Source organism: Trematomus bernacchii, unplaced genomic scaffold (genome assembly GCF_902827165.1).
Source record: "Trematomus bernacchii unplaced genomic scaffold, fTreBer1.1, whole genome shotgun sequence".
NCBI lineage: Eukaryota > Metazoa > Chordata > Actinopteri > Perciformes > Nototheniidae > Trematomus > Trematomus bernacchii.
The window spans coordinates 1,777,777-1,798,078 of NW_022987683.1; the positions used below are offsets into that span (position 1 = coordinate 1,777,777).

The 20,302-nt window shown below is 40.1% G+C and overlaps 3 protein-coding genes across 5 annotated transcripts in view; all 3 read left to right on the forward strand.

The window, feature by feature from the left end:
- The window catches only part of kirrel1a (kirre like nephrin family adhesion molecule 1a), a 33,211-nt gene extending 27,963 nt beyond the window's left edge, over positions 1-5,248 (forward strand). For 2 of the 3 annotated variants that reach the window (XM_034136328.1, XM_034136326.1), the window contains exons 13-15: positions 23-150; positions 404-517; positions 2,619-5,248. In XM_034136328.1, the coding sequence (XP_033992219.1) occupies positions 23-150; positions 404-517; positions 2,619-3,365 (989 nt within the window). In that variant the 3' untranslated portion in view covers positions 3,366-5,248. The remainder of the gene's footprint in view (positions 1-22; positions 151-403; positions 518-2,618) is intronic. The other variant, XM_034136329.1, reaches the window with a different exon arrangement.
- A 1,525-nt stretch (positions 5,249-6,773) lies between these two features.
- ndufs2 (NADH:ubiquinone oxidoreductase core subunit S2) lies at positions 6,774-14,252 on the forward strand. Its single transcript, XM_034136330.1, has 14 exons — positions 6,774-6,922; positions 7,864-7,967; positions 9,469-9,659; positions 10,061-10,181; positions 10,772-10,884; positions 11,174-11,248; positions 11,405-11,482; positions 11,584-11,669; positions 11,788-11,907; positions 12,690-12,819; positions 13,116-13,211; positions 13,459-13,542; positions 13,907-13,964; positions 14,049-14,252. Exons 1-14 carry the CDS (start codon positions 6,816-6,818, stop codon positions 14,084-14,086), a joined length of 1,401 nt encoding a protein of 466 aa, XP_033992221.1. The 5' UTR covers positions 6,774-6,815; the 3' UTR covers positions 14,087-14,252.
- Positions 14,253-14,450: 198 nt separating this feature from the next.
- Positions 14,451-20,155, forward strand: fcer1g (Fc fragment of IgE, high affinity I, receptor for; gamma polypeptide). Its single transcript, XM_034136331.1, has 5 exons — positions 14,451-14,661; positions 17,396-17,487; positions 18,403-18,453; positions 19,311-19,334; positions 19,453-20,155. The coding sequence occupies exons 1-5, from the start codon at positions 14,598-14,600 to the stop codon at positions 19,504-19,506; spliced, it is 285 nt and encodes a 94-aa protein (XP_033992222.1). The 5' UTR covers positions 14,451-14,597; the 3' UTR covers positions 19,507-20,155.
- The last annotated feature ends 147 nt before the right edge of the window (positions 20,156-20,302 follow it).

Sequence of the window (20,302 nt, forward strand, 5' to 3'; positions counted from 1 at the left end):
CTCGCCCGTGTTTTGCTTCCAGGTCGCCGCGGGGTCACGCTGGGTAAGCCCGACATCAAGGTGGAGACGATCAACAAGGAGACCCACAGCCTGGAGGAGGACTCCGGCAGCGTGTCCACGGCTTCGCGCATGGTCAAGGCCATGTACTCGGTGAGCAGCAGCGGGATATGTTTACACAGCCTGTAGTCGTAGAAAAAGAAAAACTCACATTAACTCAGTAACCTCTCCCTACACCACACTGTACATTTTGTAAAAACTCAAATCTTGTGTTTTCCCTCTCCTTTTAACACTGTTAATCCCATTTTCTCTTTTCTTGTCATACTCTGTTCCCTCTTCTGTTTCGTTACGGCACCTTCTCTCTTCCTTTTTCTTTTTTGTTTTGTTTTGTTGTTTGACGGTTTAGTTTCTCCCCTCTGTGTCCTTCTCTCCTTCCAATCAGCCCTTTAAAGATGACATAGAGCTCAAGTCTGACCTCCGCAGCGACACCCTGGAAACCCGCCAGGAATATGACCTTAAGGTGAGCTCATTAAACACTCGTTTATATCAAATCAGCAAGCGGATTGACTGCACAATCCAAACAAACTGTATATTTCTACTAAAACACTCCAAATACAGAGACGAGTTACGCCACAAGTGAAGAAAGAAAGTAGAAAAACACAGATGTGTTCAATATTTAGTTAAAATCAACAACTTATTCTGAATAAAACAACGTCAAAGTCAAATGAGGTTATGCAGAGTTCATTCTGGTGCAATGTTTCATTCTAATGATACCTTAATGGGCTGTAAATATCCCTATCATTACTGACATGGTGACTTTATCTAATGAAGTACACTGTTTATTTTTCCGTGCAGTTGAACTAATAAAGTTTGCAATGTTCTAAAAGTTGAAAATCCGTTAAATATAATGATTTTTAAATATCATGTTTATCCTCTAGAGGGTGCAAATGGGCATCTTAAGTAGCCAGAAGCAGACAAAGAAAGGGATTTAAAAACTCAAAGTCAAAACTCTTTAATGCAGGATCAGATGAGGATCCATTTATCTTAACTGGATAACAAACTGGTACTAGTAACTCATTTTGTAACCATTACATACTTTCACATTTGAGATACAGTATATCCAGTAGAAAGTTCTCTTCATACAGGTTTTTATTTATTCATCAATAGAAACTGTCATTAGCATTACATGATTTCACTAACTGTTCCCCCTTCATTTAACTGTCATGGAGTAACTACTACCCTCTATCCATCCTCTATATATGGATAAAAGCATAACAAAGTGGCCGCCTTTTATCTAACGGTTGGTGGCCAGCAAATAACAATGTATTACATAGAACTAAAAAAACAAGACTACAGTCCAGTTAAAACAATTTCAACATCAGTACAAAATCCCCTCAGCTGACCTTTAAACTAAGTGTTAGTATTGCACTCAATATCTGTGGGAATATTAGAGTAGGATATTTCAAACTAAAACTGCCGGCGCTCCTTAAGCGCTCCCTCTCTCTGTCCAGCTGTGATGCAACTAGCTTCACTGATTTCTGAGAAACGTAAGATATTTGATGAAAAACAATCCGCCCGTGTACCGTGCATCAATCATTTATACTTTTTGAGGCTGGTCTAGGTGACTAATGTATTTTCACGTTTACCGCTGCCAAAATGTTCTGCTGAAACCCACCCCCCCCCCCTCCCCATGAATATTTTGTGAGGGCAGACACACCACCCCTCTAGCTGGAGCGCTGCCTGGGATCATCACTCTGAAGAAACACAGACATGAATCCACCCCGGGAGATGGTTAGATCACCTCGACAACAGCCTCAGCAGCCAGACTGTTTTTTTACTCTCCCCCCCCCCCCCCCCCCGCCCCAAGCACCAGAGCAGTGAAAAAAAGTCAGGGGGAGGAGCTGGCGCATGACAGACAATGAGATGGCAGAATTATGTCAGAACTAATAGTGGAGAAACATGAAGTGGGTGTAGAGAGCAGGGAGAGCATCCTTCAGACAGGCTAGGATTAACGTCCATGTTAACAGAGAATACCTTCTTCTAAAAGTTAGATAGATCTACTCTAAAGTTGAAATCATTTTAGAGACATCTGCTAGTTTTTGTGGATTATTCCTGTTTGCTGAGGAATTTAATGTCAGTAGAATGTTGGAGGACTCCAGACTGTATCTTGATTTGCATTCATTTTTAAAAAAGAGTCACAAAAAGACAGCTATGACCTCCAAGATAATTTCTCCATGGGGATCTGGAGGAACAGACCCTAACAATCTGTACACTGGCGTATAGAATAATTATGTAAGGGATAATGTGCAGCAAGCATGTTATTTTTATAAAATGAACCCCTTTAATGTACATAATCCCACTTATAACACAGCTAAATTTACTAATACAGTTGACATTTCACAGGTAATGATTTCAAATAGATTTTAATGCTACTGCTCAAGAATTAAGTCGATAACAAGCATGAATGTTGTTATTGACCAATCAAAATCAAGCAACAACAAAGTTGTGTAATATATAAATGTTTATAATTTTAGTTTGTAGGTTTTTATAATAATAATGATTTTTCCGCTCATTATATATTTTCTAATGCTAATTCTGTCTCCTATTTGTTTTTGCTTCAGGACCCCACCAATGGCTACTACAACGTGCGGGCCTCCACCCACGATGAAGGCCGCCCTGCCTCACGCTCCACCCTGCACTATTCTGACTACCGCTCCCCCACAGGGACCCCAGGGGGTGCCGCCTCCATCAGCAGCAGTGCAGGAGGCTCAGGAGCCACGGCCAGCGGAGGGGGCCCCGGTCCCCCCGGCCCCCTCACCTCCCCTGGCCGCCCACAGGCTTGCTATGACCCCAGACCCCCCTCTAGACTCTCACACATCAGCTACGCCCAGTTCAACACCTTCACCCGCGCGGGCCAGAATCAGCAGCCCCAGCCGAACCCCCCACCCATGGCCAGCGACTTCCCGGGAGAATGCAGCCTCCTGGACTCCACCTCCCAGCTGGCCTACGACAACTACGGATACCCATCGCATTACCAGACCTACCGCATGGGTTTCGCCCCGTCCAGCCTGGCCCCTCTGGAAGCCTGCCCCTCCTACGAGATGTACGGGGTGGGGGCCGGGGTGGGACCTGGGGTGGGACCTGGGGTGGGACCTGGGGTTGGACCTGGGGTGGGACCTGGTGTGGGACCTGGGGTGGGATCCGGGGTTGGCAGCCCTGTTGTGGGCGTGGGTCCCCCGGGCCCCGCCCCCTCGGGATCAGAGCCTGGACTCGGAAAGTACGGCAGCTCCACTCGCTTCTCCTACACCTCCCAACAATCTGACTACTCCCACAGCCGGCACACACAGAGGATGCAGACTCACGTGTGAGACAGAGAACACCCTCACCGTCTGAGCAGAGCATGAGGACGCATCTTATAAATAGTGTCACATCTAAAGAAACACGACACACAATCATAGATTTACACACACACATTTTCACACAGAAACTGAAAAACATCACACACACCCACATGCACAGTCAGGAGACTGTGCCCATGAGACAGGGAGAGACGGGGAGAAAAAAAGACGAGTGGAAAAGTAGTTTAGTGAGACAGGGAAGGGAAATTCCACACAATTTTGAATTCCCTCACTCCCAATGTGTTTGTATATCTGAGCTCTGAAAGAGCGGACGGCGCAAGTCACAATCAAGACTGAGAAAGAGAGCAAGAACCAGAGAGAGGACGAGAGATCACAGATCTACGGAGCCCTATAGCTTTTGCTCTGAACTGACTTTGTAAATGATGAGAGAGAACGTCTTTAGGCTAAACGGACTGACTGTCAAATATGGAACACGCTGATTGGGTAAAACCTCAACCAGTGGAAGTTATTTCTGGCCTCCATTTTTTTATTTTGTTTTGCTGGTTGTCTTATTCAGTGATCATAGAGCACATACAGTATAAATATAGTATCCCAGAATGCCCTTTTGTACAGTGGTACATGCCATTATGCCCGTTAGGCGGCATGTGTTGGGGCTGGGGGGGGGGGTTGGGAGGGTTGTCATCATTTTGCACTGCATCTACAGTATTCATGCTTAGACGTCCCTTATCTATATCTGTGTAATGTCTTCTTTTTATTTGCACACCAGACTAGAGCTTTGTATTCTATTTTTTAACATTACAGAATTATTTTTGTCAATGTAAAACATGTATTGTGTATGTATGGACCAAAAGTTTTGAGCGTGAGCCCACTTAAAGAAAACGGGCCGGGTGATTCCACTGAGACAGGAAGAGGAGTTGTGTCAACAGCGGAGCCTGAATTCAGGACGTGTTTCACATCAGAAGGGTGTATCAGTGTATAAAGGAAACCCTAGTGCCAAGTGTTCATGTTGTTATTCACCTTAAACCATGTATATGCAGTAGAAGCTCCTTCTATTGGTGACTGTTGCTTTATAAACCAGGCTCGGGGCCTTGAGTCATTCTCAGACATTTTCGTAGGCTGGAGCCTTTTTCCTCTGAGCTCCTCACTACAAGCTCGGTGCAGACGGAGAGAAACACAGATGTTGGGTTTAGAACTGAGTGGCCTTATAGGGGAACATGTCGTACATTTCCATTTTCAATCATTCCTCATCGTCTGTCTGCCAAAAAAACGGCCGGAGGAGAATGTGTAAGGAGAGGTTCAATGAAGGCTTGTCCACAATATTGACATGTAGTAGAGTATGACTGTGAGTGTGTGTGGGTGTGTGGGTGTGTGAGTGTGAGAGAGAGATCAAGAGGGAGTGTTTGGGCACTGGCACGCACATCAATTTGTACAGTGTGTTTGTATAGATGTGTGAATGACGGCGTGTGTATGGGAAGCATACTGTAAACACGCAGCACACGACTCCAGTGCGCGCGACTATTGTATGCATGTCCATGTGTATACAGTATGTGTGTGTGCATGTCGGTGTCAAAGTGTGCGTGTGTGTGTGTGTGTGTGTGTGTGTGTGTGTGTGTGTGTGTGTGTGTGTGTGCTTCAGTATATGTCCATATCATTTCTCTCACAATCCTGTCACAGTACTTTTATACCTCTGGTAGGACTGTATCCTGTATTATTGTGTCTTTGAATTTAGAAAATCCAATGTTTATCTTATTGTACTGTTCTTCGTAGCAGAGACAACTGTTCAAAAGATGTACAACGAACGTTATCAAACTCTCATTTTTTAATTTCATTATCTTCAATATTTTTTAAAAATGGTATGTAATTATTTTTCCACAGTATTACATAAATAAAAGCACTGTTTTTTATAATAAAGCTGAGTTTTTTCATTTTTGGTCATTGGCTTTAAATGTACAGCTTTTTGTGTAATAAACATAAAAGCTCAAATATTTTAGGGGGAGTGGAGAACACAAATCTGTGGTGTGTGCTTAGAAGCAGCAGTACAGACTTTATTTAAAGAATAGTAAAGTTTAAAAAAGTTCCTTTAAGTATCTTACATTCTGCCTACCCTTTTCTTTATGACACATTTGTGGTATGGGCTACGAATAGTGATAAATAAAACGGGTGTCAGGAGGTCGGGGTCTTATAATAGTTGGGATTTGTTCTTTAATAAAGACAATTATATTGTGCGATAGATTTTACAAAGTAAACTGGAAACATGAATACGCTTCTCTTTCTTGAGTTGCTCTTAATGTTGATACACACAAATAGAAATACAGCTGTAAGGACAATAAAGCTGAACAGAGCTAAAGATAAAGACTGCTATACATATATGAAAAGATAGATAGACATTGAGACAATTGATAGATTGTTAGATAGATACTTTATGTATCCCTAGTTGGGAAATTGTTTTGTCACAGCAGCAGTGTGCAAGAAGAATAACATTTCTTAAAAATATAATTAAAAAAATAAACATTCTTTGCATTATATACATATTCACAGTAGAAAATATATATATTCAGAAGAATATTTAAGAATACAAACTATAAAATAAACAGGATAAATTAGAATACTCTCTTATATACCAATCTACTAAAGCAGGGTTGTCAAACTCAAGGCCCAGGGGCCAAATCTGGCCCGTGACTTCATTTTATGTGGCCCGCAAGAGCTTGCAAAGAATATAATACATTTATTATACGGTTACATGCTACTTTACAGTATATCTATATATGTTCATTTTAATTAATTTCTTATTTTATAGTTATTTCTTTTTTTTTGTAATCTTTGATTTATCGTTCATTTTATTAATCTGTGTGAATCTGTGCTGTTTTTCAATCTTACCCTGTTGCTGTTAAACTACTGAATTTCCCCACGGGGATTCATAAAGGTCCATCTTATCCTTTATATATACAGTCTATGATCTTATCTTATCTTATATTACAGAAGCATGTTGCCCATAAACTATATGTCCCACAATGCATCTCATTTTGTGACATGCACACTGAAGAGACTTGCAATTATTTGCCCTAGACTTCTGCTTTCAGACGTAGTTAATTATGAAGTTATTACCCTATCCGATAATAATCCAATTCAGAGGCAATAATATAATATAATACATTATTTCATATATATTATGTATTTATATATGTATATTTATATAGTTACAACCGGCCCTTTGAGTGCAACCATAATGCTAATGTGGCCCACGATGAAATTGAGTTTGACACCCCTGTACTAAAGGGACAGAAACATACAGTATAAATACAATAAAATGAAAACGTTGATAAAGCAGTTCGTCAGGCAGCAGTTTGTGCTATAAACCGATAGGTGGCAGACACACGTTTTTAACTGAATGCGCCTTCTTAACTACAAAAGAAGAAACTCCTCTCTACGTCATTGGCCAGTGTAGCACTAACAGCCAAAATGGCGGGCACGATGTTGAGGTCGCTTACTAAACTAGGACGTCCTTCAACAAAATTGATATTAAATAATAATTTGCTGAGCCCTGCCTGTACTGTCGTGCAGAACAGGTAAGATAACAATAATACGAAACGTGACGTTTTGTGTGGACAATGTGTGGGTGGCCGTTTTAGCTTGAGCGTTAGATAAATATGCATACTGACACACAGGCTAATGTTAGCATAACGCTTAAAAAACCGACCTGCAAAATAATTATAATCACCTGCAACAGTATGTAGTTTCTTTCTGAATGGAAAATGTATTTAACAATGCACGCAGAATGTAATAATCATACAAATATAGCAATGTCATCCTTTAAAGCGGCGTTTGTCTAAGGGTAAACTAGCTATTGTGCTATCTAGTTGCTAGCGTTACCTAAACTGTTACCTAAACTGTTACCTAAAGTTAGCTTAGATTTCTGATTAGCTAATGTCACTCAGTGTTTATCGGTGTTTTGCAGCTTTAATGCTGTATGTAAATTAACGTATATGTGGTATACTCTGGTTATGAGGCTCCAAAATAGTTTGTTACCTGCATTACATTCTAGCTATATGTAAGACCTTTGAAACTAATGGTAAACATGTGAAGAAGCCTGCTTCCGACCCATCGCTATAATCAGAATCAGTCGTATATCTTACCTTCGGCTTAGAGGTCTCTAAAATGTGTTTTTTGTATCTAACTTTTAATGTGTTGATTATGTAGCAGTGGCACCAATGTCAAGCAGACTTCAACAGGAAAGCTTGTTATTGGCGTAATCTGATACCGAGGGAGTTCTACAGATGCTTTAGGAGTTAAAACCACAGTCTATGGTTAAAACGTGTTAATGTAGTCATGTATTGATGTTGCAATGTTTATGTCTGATCTGCCTGTGTCTCTCATCGGCCACTGTCATTAATGGCGATTCAATAGCCTGAAAATGTCTTGGGGTTGGAATGCTGTTTTTTGCATGTCTTTAATTGTCTGCCTAAACACTGAAGAAAAATACCGTACCTCATGTTCAATGTTTTTACAGGCAGAAACAATGGCAGCCAGATGTGGAGTATACCGAGCAATTTGCCGGGGCCGTGATGTACCCCACTGAAGTTAACAAGAACTGGGTCCCACCACCATGGAATGGTACCGTCATCACACACACACACACACACACACACACACACACACACTCGCAGTCTCACATTTAGGGCTATATGTTACAGAATGACTGACCCACTTTATTTATTTGTTCTTTATTTTTTTCAATGAAAAGGCACAATTTGTATTGTTAAGACAGTGTGGAAGCTGACAACATTGACACTATATTTATAAAAAAAAACAAGTATTAGACTTTGACCTATTTCCATTATTTTCCTTGGTGTTGTCAGTCCACCAACCCTTTTAAAGACATGTCTTCAGTGTCTGGGTGACAAAACTGTTTAAATGTACACAGAGCACTGGATTTTAACACATTGGGCAGCTTATTCCCTTTGTTTATGGTTACAGGTATGATAGTAATATAACGCGTTAACGCAAAAAAAAATTAACGCCACTAATTATTTTAACGCGATTAACGCATGTGTATTTTTTGTCCTCGGCCGCCCCGCCCCGTAGTTTCAGAGCGCATCGAGTTTAAAATACCATCTACAAGCTGATGCTGACAGCCCCGCTCCTGCTGCCCGCTTGTGGCAGACCACACTTCCACGCTCACCGGCAGGCCCGGACTGGCCATCGGGAGGACCGGGAGGGTGTGTATGTGTGGCGCGAGCGAGGCACACCTTACGTGTTGTTGTTAGCATCTGGTGCTAGCTAGCTGCGCTAACGGATATAAGGAGCTGTTTCAATGAAAACAGAGGAGCGACATTTGGCCGACAACTGCGCCGAGCACTTGACTTTATGCAGGTAGCCAGCCAGTGGGACATTGTACGAAAAGTCAGCACACTCAGCACGGATAGTGCGCGCAACATGATTGCAGCGTCCAGGCAGCTCCCGTTCGAGCATATATGCCTTGAGCTGCACATAGCTCCAACGATCCATCACAGTGTCTCCACATTCACACACACACACACACACACACACACACACACACACACACACACACACACACACACACACACACACACACACACACACACACACAGTATTATTGTATGAAAGAGGTTCCAGGTTGAATTGAGGCGAATATTTGTAATGTTCAGAGGTTGTTGTGTTTAATATTCATGAGAATATTTGTCATTGTTCAAATGATAATAAACAAACATATAAAGCATATTTGTCCACTCATATGTTGATAAGAGTATTCAAAACTTGAAAAATATCCCTCTAAGGTACATTTAGAACAGATAAAAAATGTGCGATTAATTTGCGATTAATCACGATTAACTATGGACAATCATGCGATTAAATATTTTTAATTGACTGACAGCCCTATAATAAATACATTAATCCTACATAAAGTAATACAAATTGTTCCTACATAGGCAATAGATGATTTATTGAACTGTTTATGTTGTCTATTGGTTGCTTTCTTAGTTATTTGTATTAGAAAGCATATCCTAAAGCAATACTAATTGTTCTGCTCTCCATGAACTCAATTGGCTAACCTTCCCTGTATGTTTTTTGTTTTGTGTTTTGCTCCTTGCAGACAAAGATCCTAATGCAGTGACGGATGTGTCTAACCTGACCATCAACTTTGGCCCCCAGCATCCTGCAGCTCACGGCGTGCTGCGTCTAGTCCTGGAGCTCAGCGGAGAGTCCGTCAAGAAGTGTGACCCCCACATAGGCCTGCTTCACCGTGGCACAGAGAAGCTCATTGAGTACAAGACCTACCTGCAGGTACTCAACCACTGATGATATCTGTAATTAGTTTTTACCCTTATAAACTTCTAAGGTAGTGGGTTGAAGAGCACATTTTGTATTTATGGATAAATGTAAGAATGGATGTTGATCTGTGCTATTTGGTTTTTAGGCAGTCTAAGGACAGAAAATTGCATCAGAACCTATTGCAAAAATCATGTTTTTTTGCAATGTACACGACCACATCCTCTGGAGATTGAGCTGTGTTTACTTGGTAAAACGTAGCTGGTGCCAGAGCAAAGGAACACCCCCTCACTTTAAAAGGATCAAATTAAACTTTTCACCTCAACAGTCTTGATTAACAAACCTTTCTCATGTGTCATTTGTCTCGCAATTGTTTTGGAATTCCCTTAACCTAAACGCTTCTTTTTTGACCACAGGCTCTGCCCTACTTTGACCGCCTGGACTATGTTTCCATGATGTGTAATGAGGAGGCCTACTCTCTGGCTGTGGAGAAGCTGCTCAACATCCAGGCCCCCCTCCGTGCACAGTGGATCAGAGGTTCGGACTGGCAGTGTCTGCTGATTCTGCAAAGGCTATAGATTTTAAATCAAATGATTTAAGGCCTAAAAATACCGTGAATATATATTTTTAGAGGACCTATTTTTGCCATTCATAACAGGCTGTTGTATTAGACGTTAAATGTTATAGTGCTATAACTCGTGAAATTCAGAATAAACAAATACTACTGATTTTAAAGTGATTCTGGTTTCGACAGATATAATGCATTAGAATTACACAAACACCAATTATTGTTAATTAATAATCCTAACCCCCTGTGTTCCTACAATCTTGTATCTGTCAGTTGCGGTCAATGGTCATAGTTCTACATCCAATGATAATGGTTAATAGAATATTAAAATGTTTACAGGGTTACATTTTAAAAGCATTTTTCTGTCCAAAACCTAAAGAGAGAAGAAGTATATTGCAAATCTTCTCACTTGATCAGCTAGGAACACGTGAAATGTTGTTACATTTGTTTGACAAATGACTTCAAATCAATAATTGATTTAAAAATAACAAAATTACCTATTTATTTATTTATTTATTGTCAATAGTCCTAAATGGTTTGTTGTGTTTTTGTTTTGCAGTTCTGTACGGAGAGCTGACCCGCATCCTGAACCACATCATGGCCATCACTACGCACGCCCTTGACATCGGTGCCATGACCCCCTTCTTCTGGTTGTTCGAGGAGCGAGAGAAGGTCAGAACCAGTCTGTCCTTTATTTGTTTTAAACATTGTTTATTCTGTATTGCACTTGCTTGCAACATTCTTTAAAAAAATCAATACCATTTGGCACGTGAGACACGCATTACCTTAAAGTTCCTCAAAAGAAGAAATCAAGTTACTGAAAAACATTCAAGTTGGAGTAAACAGAACATCTGTGACCCATAGAAGTGACTATAGTTTCATATTCATGGAAAATCAAGCTAATTGTAAAAAAATGTGGATGCCCCTTTTCACTCTAACTGTGATCTTTGTTTCCTCCCAGATGTTTGAGTTTTATGAGCGAGTGTCCGGAGCCAGAATGCACGCTGCATACATCAGACCTGGCGGTGTGCATCAGGTAAAACAACTCATTTTACTAATGCCTGTGGTTCATGTAAACAACACAATTAAGCTATCTCTTTGTGAGAATTGTGTACGTAAGATGTATCAATTATTTTACCTGTAGACCACTTTATCAGATCATGATCAGTGTTAATGATCTTATGTGTTTCAGGACATGCCCGTTGGCCTGATGGACGACATCTATGAGTGGTGCAAGAACTTCTCCATTAGAATCGATGAAGTAGAAGAGGTGACTTCTTCTATATGTTTTGATCTCCACAAGTTCTTTACACGATAATGATGTGGTGAAAATCTATCATTAAATGCTCAAATTTGTTTTCTTCTTGCCAGATGTTGACCAACAATCGTATCTGGATGAAGCGTACCGTGGACATCGGGGTGGTGACGGCAGAGGAAGCCCTCAACTACGGCTTCAGGTAAACCACCTATTCCCCTTCAATTCCCTTTTATGAAATGCACACACATTTTTAGTTGGTATGATATTTCTACCCTGATATTTAACACCTCTCTTCTCCCCCCCCCCCCCCCTCCCAGTGGAGTGATGCTGCGCGGGTCAGGCATCAAGTGGGACCTGCGGAAATCTCAGCCTTACGACAAGTACGACGAGGTGGAGTTCGACATCCCCATCGGAAGCAACGGAGACTGCTATGACAGGTGAAAGACTTCTATTGGCTAGCGCTCCAACACATTGTACGTGATAGGCCAAGGGGCGGGACATCTCTAAGCGGTTGACCAATCCCAACAGAGCAGCTAAACAATCAGAGCAGACTGGACTCTGGTTTCAGACAGAGGGTGAAAAGAGGTGCTGCAGCACAGGCAGTATGAGAATAATAAAGAGCTTTCTGAACATTAAAGCATGGAGACATGTCCCAGTAGACGAGTAGAGACACTAAATACAAATATGAAACTGAAAATTAGCATTATAGGGCCCCTTTAATCTACAAATAAACACTCATGTGAAAAGGAAGATATTTGTCCGACATAAGAGTTGCGATGATATGTCAAAGCTATTTTATAAAAGCTGCTTCGATCCAACATGTACAATTCTGCCGCAAGTAGGTCACATTGAGCATTCCATTCTGGCACCCTGTCTATCAGAAAGTATTTTATGGCTTTCCCCGGACACCATATGTAAATAAATCATCGTTTTTCTTCAGATAAAGCTGAATGTTTCAAATGAATGTTACTGGTTAAGCATTTCCATTGATGCAGCATAGGCAGTGCCTTCTTTCCTGTTTAGTTCTCTTATCACAGATTTTGAGAAATGACTCCGAGTTGAGCTGTTGGGAGCAAATTATGAGAAATAACGATGTCTATTTGTGTGATCAACTCCTCCCAATTTACAGAATGACTTGAAGTGGATCATAATCTGTGGATGATTTCCTGACGTGTTATCAGAGTCTGTAGCTGACTGTTTTTATCTGCGTGTGGTCCAGGTATCTGTGCAGGATGGAGGAGATGAGGCAGTCGCTGCGCATCATGCTGCAGGCTCTCAACAAGATGCCAGAAGGAGAGATTAAGGTGGACGATGCCAAGGTGGCCCCACCCAAGAGGTCTGAGATGAAGGTGAGCTGGAGTGGGGATACCTTAACCCCCCCCCCCGCACAATATCATTTTCCATTCCATACTATAAGCTGGTTTGATAACGCAAATGTAAAAAACCTTTTTCCTGCTTGGACTTTCCCCTTATCACTTCTATGTGTTTGTTAAATGTCAGTTGTGTTATCTTCACACTGCCATCTTTACAGAGTAAGCCACTTCTGCAATAAAAAGCACCTTCATTTGGCCGCTCTTAACTTTCGAGATCACTTCCTGTAATGTTTGTGTGCATCGTAACATGTTTAATGTGCTCTTTCTCCTAGAATTCCATGGAGTCTCTGATCCACCACTTTAAACTGTACACAGAGGGCTACCAGGTTCCTCCAGGTGCCACATACACAGCTGTGGAGGCCCCCAAGGTGAGAGACCCCATAAATGTATATGTGTATAAAACCACATGTTCGTATTTTGACTGGCTGTATAAATGAATCTGTAAATGCCCTAATAGAGCAAATATATTTGAACCTTAAAAGGGTAGCACTCTGAAGATCCGTACTGTATACACTCGCTTCTTTGAGTCTTAATTAATTGTGAAGCCTTTGACGGCCCTAAGGGATATGCTTACTACAGTGTATTTATGTTTGTGTGTGTGTGTGTGTCTTGCAGGGGGAGTTTGGTGTTTATTTGGTTTCAGACGGCTCCAGCAGACCCTACCGCTGCAAGATCAAAGCTCCCGGATTCGCTCACTTGGTACACACTCAGAACTTCACAAGACACCGTGAAATATTAACACACCGGGCATCAATTATTTAGCATGTTTAACGGCTTGTCCTTAAGGCTACTTTTAGCTCATTAAGTGGATTTTATAAAGTACTATAGAAGCTTTTTAAAAGCCCCCCCACTCTCTCCATCCTTCCTGCTAATGTTTAACGCAGTCATTTTCATTTCGGTCTTCAAGGCTAAAGAGGTATTTTAAAGTTGCATAAACAAACTATTAGAGTAGTTAGTGCATTAACTCCAGGCTATCATCTTATACATTATGAATATTCAGTTCTCTAAGAGCTCATCTGCCCTGAATAGTAGTTCTTCTGTTAATACTTCTTCTCTTCTCTAGGCTAGTCTGGATAAAATGGCCAAAGGACACATGTTGGCTGATGTGGTGGCCATTATTGGTAAGAAGCTCAACTCGATACTATAAAAGAAAGTATTAGCTTTTGTATGAAGTTATACTGAGCCTTTTCTTTTTTCCCTACCAGGTACACAGGACATCGTGTTTGGCGAAGTTGACCGCTAGTGTGCTGGTTCCCTAAAGATGAGGATTCGTTCTCCTCTTCACTCATCTGTTAGTCATGTTCTCTTCCTGTTCACTTGTTGCTGTAGTGAGGCTTTGAGAGATGACTCTGCTAATAACCAGTGATGTACAAATACACTTAATAAAGATTTTATGATTGGACAGCAAAGTAGTGTGTTGTACTTTTCTTTTGGTACGACTTATAATCTTTTAAACAACATTTATTTTTCAAATTCTCCATTTCCGTGACTTATCTGAGAATCAACTATTAAGCATGACACCAGAGACCCAACGTCGATGTTTGTCCTTCCTCTGGTTGGTGGTAAAAGGGGAGGGGTATGATGAGATCTAAGACAGATGGACTTATAGCTCCGACCACAACTTCCCCTGTTGGCTGTGAGGTACGCAACACTCAACTTTTCACCAGAGCAGAGAAAAAGAAACCACCCACTAGTCATCGTGTTTACTGCGGCCACTGAAGGAGCCCAGTTGTCCGTGTCAAGCCTCTGGAAACATGGCCGTGTGGGACAGGAGCCCGCTACTCGTTATCAGTCTGTGGATGTGTTTCGGGAGAGCCGGTGAGTTGTGACACCAAACTGGGATAGACTGAACTTAAAGATGTTCTATTGAATTCTCCGTTCGAGCTACAAACCCTAAAACTGAGCAGTGTGTGAACAGAAACTGGTTATTTAGGTAGCCAGTGTGAAGATAACCCAGTTTTGATGTTTTTGCTGTACACCACAATTAGTTTGTACATTGATGTTGGCAGGTGTTCATTTAGAGCAGTGAGGTTTTGTTTGGCCTTTCTCTTCAGTGTAGGCAGTTCCTGAGGAAATGGAAACCGGCCCTGTTGGTTCTGTTTCTTGTGGCAACATGGCGCTGAGGTGGACCACTTTTTAAACTACTTCATATGTTAACGCAGACCTCGGCACACCCTGCCTCTGCCCAAAAAGTTCCCTTTTTTTTTTTTGCAGTGCCACGCTCATGATAATTTTTGTTCCTCAAAAAATGGTGTTTATTTTGCAACATATATTCAGTAATTGTAGACGGCTACATAAAAAAAACATTTTCAATATGCACAACTTTATCGGTTCAACAGCGGTGAAACGCAGACATTTTTTTGAAATAATAGAAAATAAACATGTATTAATGTTGTGTAGAATTTCAAGAGAGCTCTCGCTTTCAAATCATGTTTCCTCTATCCACTAAAATACCTTCGTAACAACACATAGAACTGCACATTCAATAAATCCCAATTTAAAAATGTATTTAAAATTAAGCTACAGCCGAGTGTCGTGAGCAACAGAAGTTCTCATCTTTGAAACTGCGCTGAGATCTGCTTGTATGATATGGGTGGCGGTTAAAGTGTTCGGACACATACTGCATTTTGAGTCACTCTTTATTATCAGTCCATTGGTTATTTTAGGGGGCTTATACAGGGTTGGCTGTTTCCTTATAGCTGTAGTACACACGAGTTGCGGAAACCAAAAGAGATGCTAGATAATACACCACACATCAAATGTCCAATAATACCAGTCAATATCATGCCTAACATGATTTGGAAGTGGCGAAAAACCATCATGTGATCACAGATTTCTGAGAAGTCCGTTTGGCTGAATTTCTGATGGAAAAGAAAGTGGGAAGAAAATAATGTGTTGCTGATTTCATCATAGAGAAAGATAAAAAGATTTTGTCTTTTAGTTGCACTGTGAAGTGTTAAAGCGATGGCTCTACAATCATATTTCAAATCTGTATACATGTAATTAATTCAAAAAAGAAATACCCCACTTAATATGTGCCATAAAAGCCCATTAAAAGGTAAATACAAAATGTGATTCATAAAAGGTCCATCAAAGTTATACAATAATCCATACATGTGCCAAATAACAGTGTCTGTGTTCAGTGTCTTTTTGAGAGTTTTTATTATATCTTATGTGTCTCTTCATACTTATTTGATCTCACAAAATGTGTTTTTCATTTTCATTAACATTTACAGTTTTGATCCTCTTAAAGTGTTATCTAGGGGAGTTGAATGGTCATTTAATGAAAACAGTCAATATTAAAGCTGTCTGTTAGGAGGTGGAATATAGCCTGAATTCAAGCAAATTCAAAATCTAACTAACATCTTAACAATTATTAATTGGGAGGATAATTTAATAACTTTTATGATATTTTCCAAATGGTCTTAGGCCCCAAACATCATTAATAAAACAAGTAGAAGGGATCACCCGCCTTTGTTATTCATATTTACAAAACCCAATTCAGGAGGAGAGGAACTAATGACATAGTCCAACATAAATCCACAGTCCCTAATCATTTTCTTCAAAGTTAGTCTTATACAATCAAGCGGTTTTATCAGTTGATGTTTTTATTCAATACCTGCAAACCCAAGGCCAACATATTCAAGAAGATCGCTGTATGTATTCAGAAACACCAAAGAAACCATGACCCTATGTCACTGCTTTGGAAGGAGTTTGCTTGTAATATCTGCAGCGAATTCTTCCGTGAAAGAAAATATGTGTGTAAGAAGTAGACGCCTTTAAAAGCTGACTTCCCGTCGCCTTTAGTAAAAGCGCTTATGCAGGTACAATTTCCAGACTCAATATTACACGCTGCAGAAGGAGAAGCGGTTGTTGTTCATTACAGATTAAAATGATATGCTTCTGATGTGTTGCAAACAGATAACATAACCCACCCTTTTTTAATTACATTTCCTTGATGAGTTGATTAACTGAAACTCAAACGCTACTTTTACTGGGGACTCGCAGAAGTGTTTTATTTCCGCTATTGTTTGCATAGCTGTACTATCTTAACTATCTCACCCTGTACGGAAAACACTAAAACGTTTCATTAAATATATTACGTCAAAGAATTTCACATAACTGTATTAGGTTAGTTGAAAGCATTAATATTAAGTTTAAATAGGTTCAACTTGATATTATTGCTTTCAACTAACCTAATACAGTTATGTGACATTTGCTGACATAATACATTTAATTAAAGTCAACGTTTCAGTTTTTCAGTGTGGACTCTAAACATGTCTTATGCAAAGTCTGCCATCACCATTTTTTCACAATTTTGATTTCACCATCTCAGATTGTGACGCCACAGTTACTCAATAGGCCGTTTTGTAAATGAGAACGAAAAAAAAAGCGCCCATCTTCACAGGAGAGCCAACATGACAAATGCAATAGTTAAGCTAACCTTTTGGAGGAAGTACTTGATGGTGATGGTGTTTTTCTAATTATTTTGTATAGTAACATATGGGGAAGTGATATGAATTAATATAAGTAATTATCTTTGTTTCCTCAGCTGCCTTCACAGAACCATATGTGTGTTACCTGCTGGATGGCATCCTGTTTTTGTACGGCATTATCCTGACGGCGCTCTACTGTAGAATCAAGGTTTGAATGATATACACTTGCCTTTACACACACATTTATACTGTATCAGTGGCGGTTCTAGACTTATTTCACTGGGGGGGCCAGGATGGGGCCAATACTTTTAATGAGAGGGGCACATTTAATGCAGGAAGAAGGAGATTTTAAGTCAAAGCACATGTAAAAAAACATAAAATACCATTATTGGTGTTTGATTTAGTAACAGAGTACCGGTCAATGACTTACTAGAATTCTTATTTTTTATTTTGTTGTTACTTTGTCCCAAGATACCGAACATTAAAAGAAGTTTGGGGTAATAAATACATGATTTATTCAGCCAAACTCTGTTTTTAGCTTATTTCTTAATATTTGTTTCAGTCACAACATTTTAACAGTAACTCAGTTTCAACTCATTAAAATGACATATCCCAGGTTACAGCACAGTAACTTAGTATTGCACATTAATTGCATTATCGAAGATTTATTCTTTTGGAGGGAGGCCACAGGGGGGTCAAAGCTCCGTGTAACTAGCCACTAGAACCACCCATGCTGTACATCAGAATGATTTAATATGGAACAACAGATTATATTTTGAACTGAATGAACAAGATGTAGTGTCATCTAAGTCATCTGGTACATTATGGATATAACATAGGGTGTCATCAGCAACATGACGCATGCTTCACATTCAGAAAGGGAGAACAAGTATCAATCACATTTAGAATACAGAATACATACAGAATATATGCTGATGTAGTGGCATACAACACTTCTATTTTTTTTATTGTGGCAGATTAATGTTTTGCTACCGAAATAAGACTTCTTTGCTTTCGACACCTAATGTACCAAGAGCGCTATTTAGAGCGACTAAACAACTGTTAATGGACGGTGAAACTACAGTGTGACGTGTCTCTCACTAATGTAACTCTGTCTATGAAGGTCAACAATGCGAGGCTGGCTAAAGCTAAGATCGGCAAGCCGGCCAAGAAGGTAAGAATACACACACACACACACACACACACACACACACACACACACACACACACACACACACACACACACACACACACACACACACACACACACACACTGTACATGTGTGATTGAAATTGATGACTCATCGTGTGAAATAAATGTTCAGAACACAATTAACCACAGCACTTACTGGAGTTTCAGTGAACAACTAGACACAGAGCTTCTGTGGAGGCAAAAATAAACGTAACTGGTCACGTCTAACCTCAGTAGGCAAACAGCGATAGGAAACACACACCTATGGTTTTTTCTGCGGCCCCACACTTGCAGCTGTGTGCGGCCAGATAAGCTAAATTGCTAAGCATGCAGAGATAGAGCTTTTCACACTCAACCTCAACCTCATTGCATTATATAAATAAACTGGAGATACATTGCACACTTGGTACATTATATTGTACTTAAACACATTTCTTTGTTTTATATTGTTTTTTATTGTGTCTAGTGTTGATAGCATACACTGTATATATAGGTTTTACAGTTTAGGCTGATGTATACAAAGTGTGTGTTTTTGCAATGCCTGATAACATGCTGCTGAAAAGAGCGCGCTACCTGCTGTTTGACTGCTTTACTTATTTAAGTGTATTATTTCCTATTACCAACCGCAAACCTGCCTCGACACACACAAACACACACTCTGAAGTGTACAGATCTGGTGTGTGGAGCTTTCCTGGCACGCATGTAGCTTGTTCTTCCTCTTTACAAAGATGTGTAAAGAGACGTTTATGTAGTCGTGGCCAAAGAAAGACACTGTGTGTTTTCTTTTGAGTTATTTAGTATTAAATATGTCTAATATTGCTGTTTTTCCTCCCTGACAGAGTCCTGAAGAGAGCGTCTACACGGTACGTTGTGATTCTGTGATGATGTAAAGTAAATGAGGGATTGCTGAATCCTTAAAAAATACTTTGATACTATATTTATATTTATATGTATATTTTCCCACTCTTTTTTTCCTTCCAGGGGTTGACTCCCCACGCCACGGACACGTATGAGACTATTGGGCAGAAGAAGTGATTCAATAAGCGAGAGACAGATGCCATTCTTCTACATCTTTTATATATATTTAAATTTAGCATATCTAACCCTGCTTTTATTTTTGAGAGAATGTGAGAATGCGTGCAGTGTTCATTTCCCTTTTGCTATTTTTTTCGAATGTTATAAAAAAGGACGACACAGAAACAGGGAAGTTCAGCTGAAGATGGGCAACTGTTTACGCCTGTTTTGTTTCTTGCACATTCTTGCATTTTTAAACTGTTATGCTTCCGACACATTATGTACAAAAACTCAAATTAAATGAATGTTACATTTTGTCTTTAAACTGTCCAACGATCTATCGCTTTGAGGCCATCTGTAAGGCATCTTATATAGGAGAGCCAAATATCTCGAAAGATGGTGTGAGTGAATACATTTAAAGCCATTTTCAAGCCTGAGATACTGAGCAGTGTTACCTGTACACCACAGGATGGCAGTGACACACACACACACACACACACACACACACACACACACACACACACACACACACACACACACACACACACACACACGCACACACAGACACACACACACACTCTTCTTTCACAGACTGTTTTGTATGCAAAGTGCTGCCTGTAGGATGCATAGAGCTGTTGTATGAATAAAATAAATGTGAACTTGCTCATTACATAATGTTGTCTCTCTTTGAATTACAGTTGATAATTAGATATTACGTTTTGAAGGGAGTGGTAAACCTCCAGTCGTCATAAGGTAAACAACCACAAACAGAAATGAAAATGATCATTTTCTCACTTTGGTTTGGCAACGTACAGTT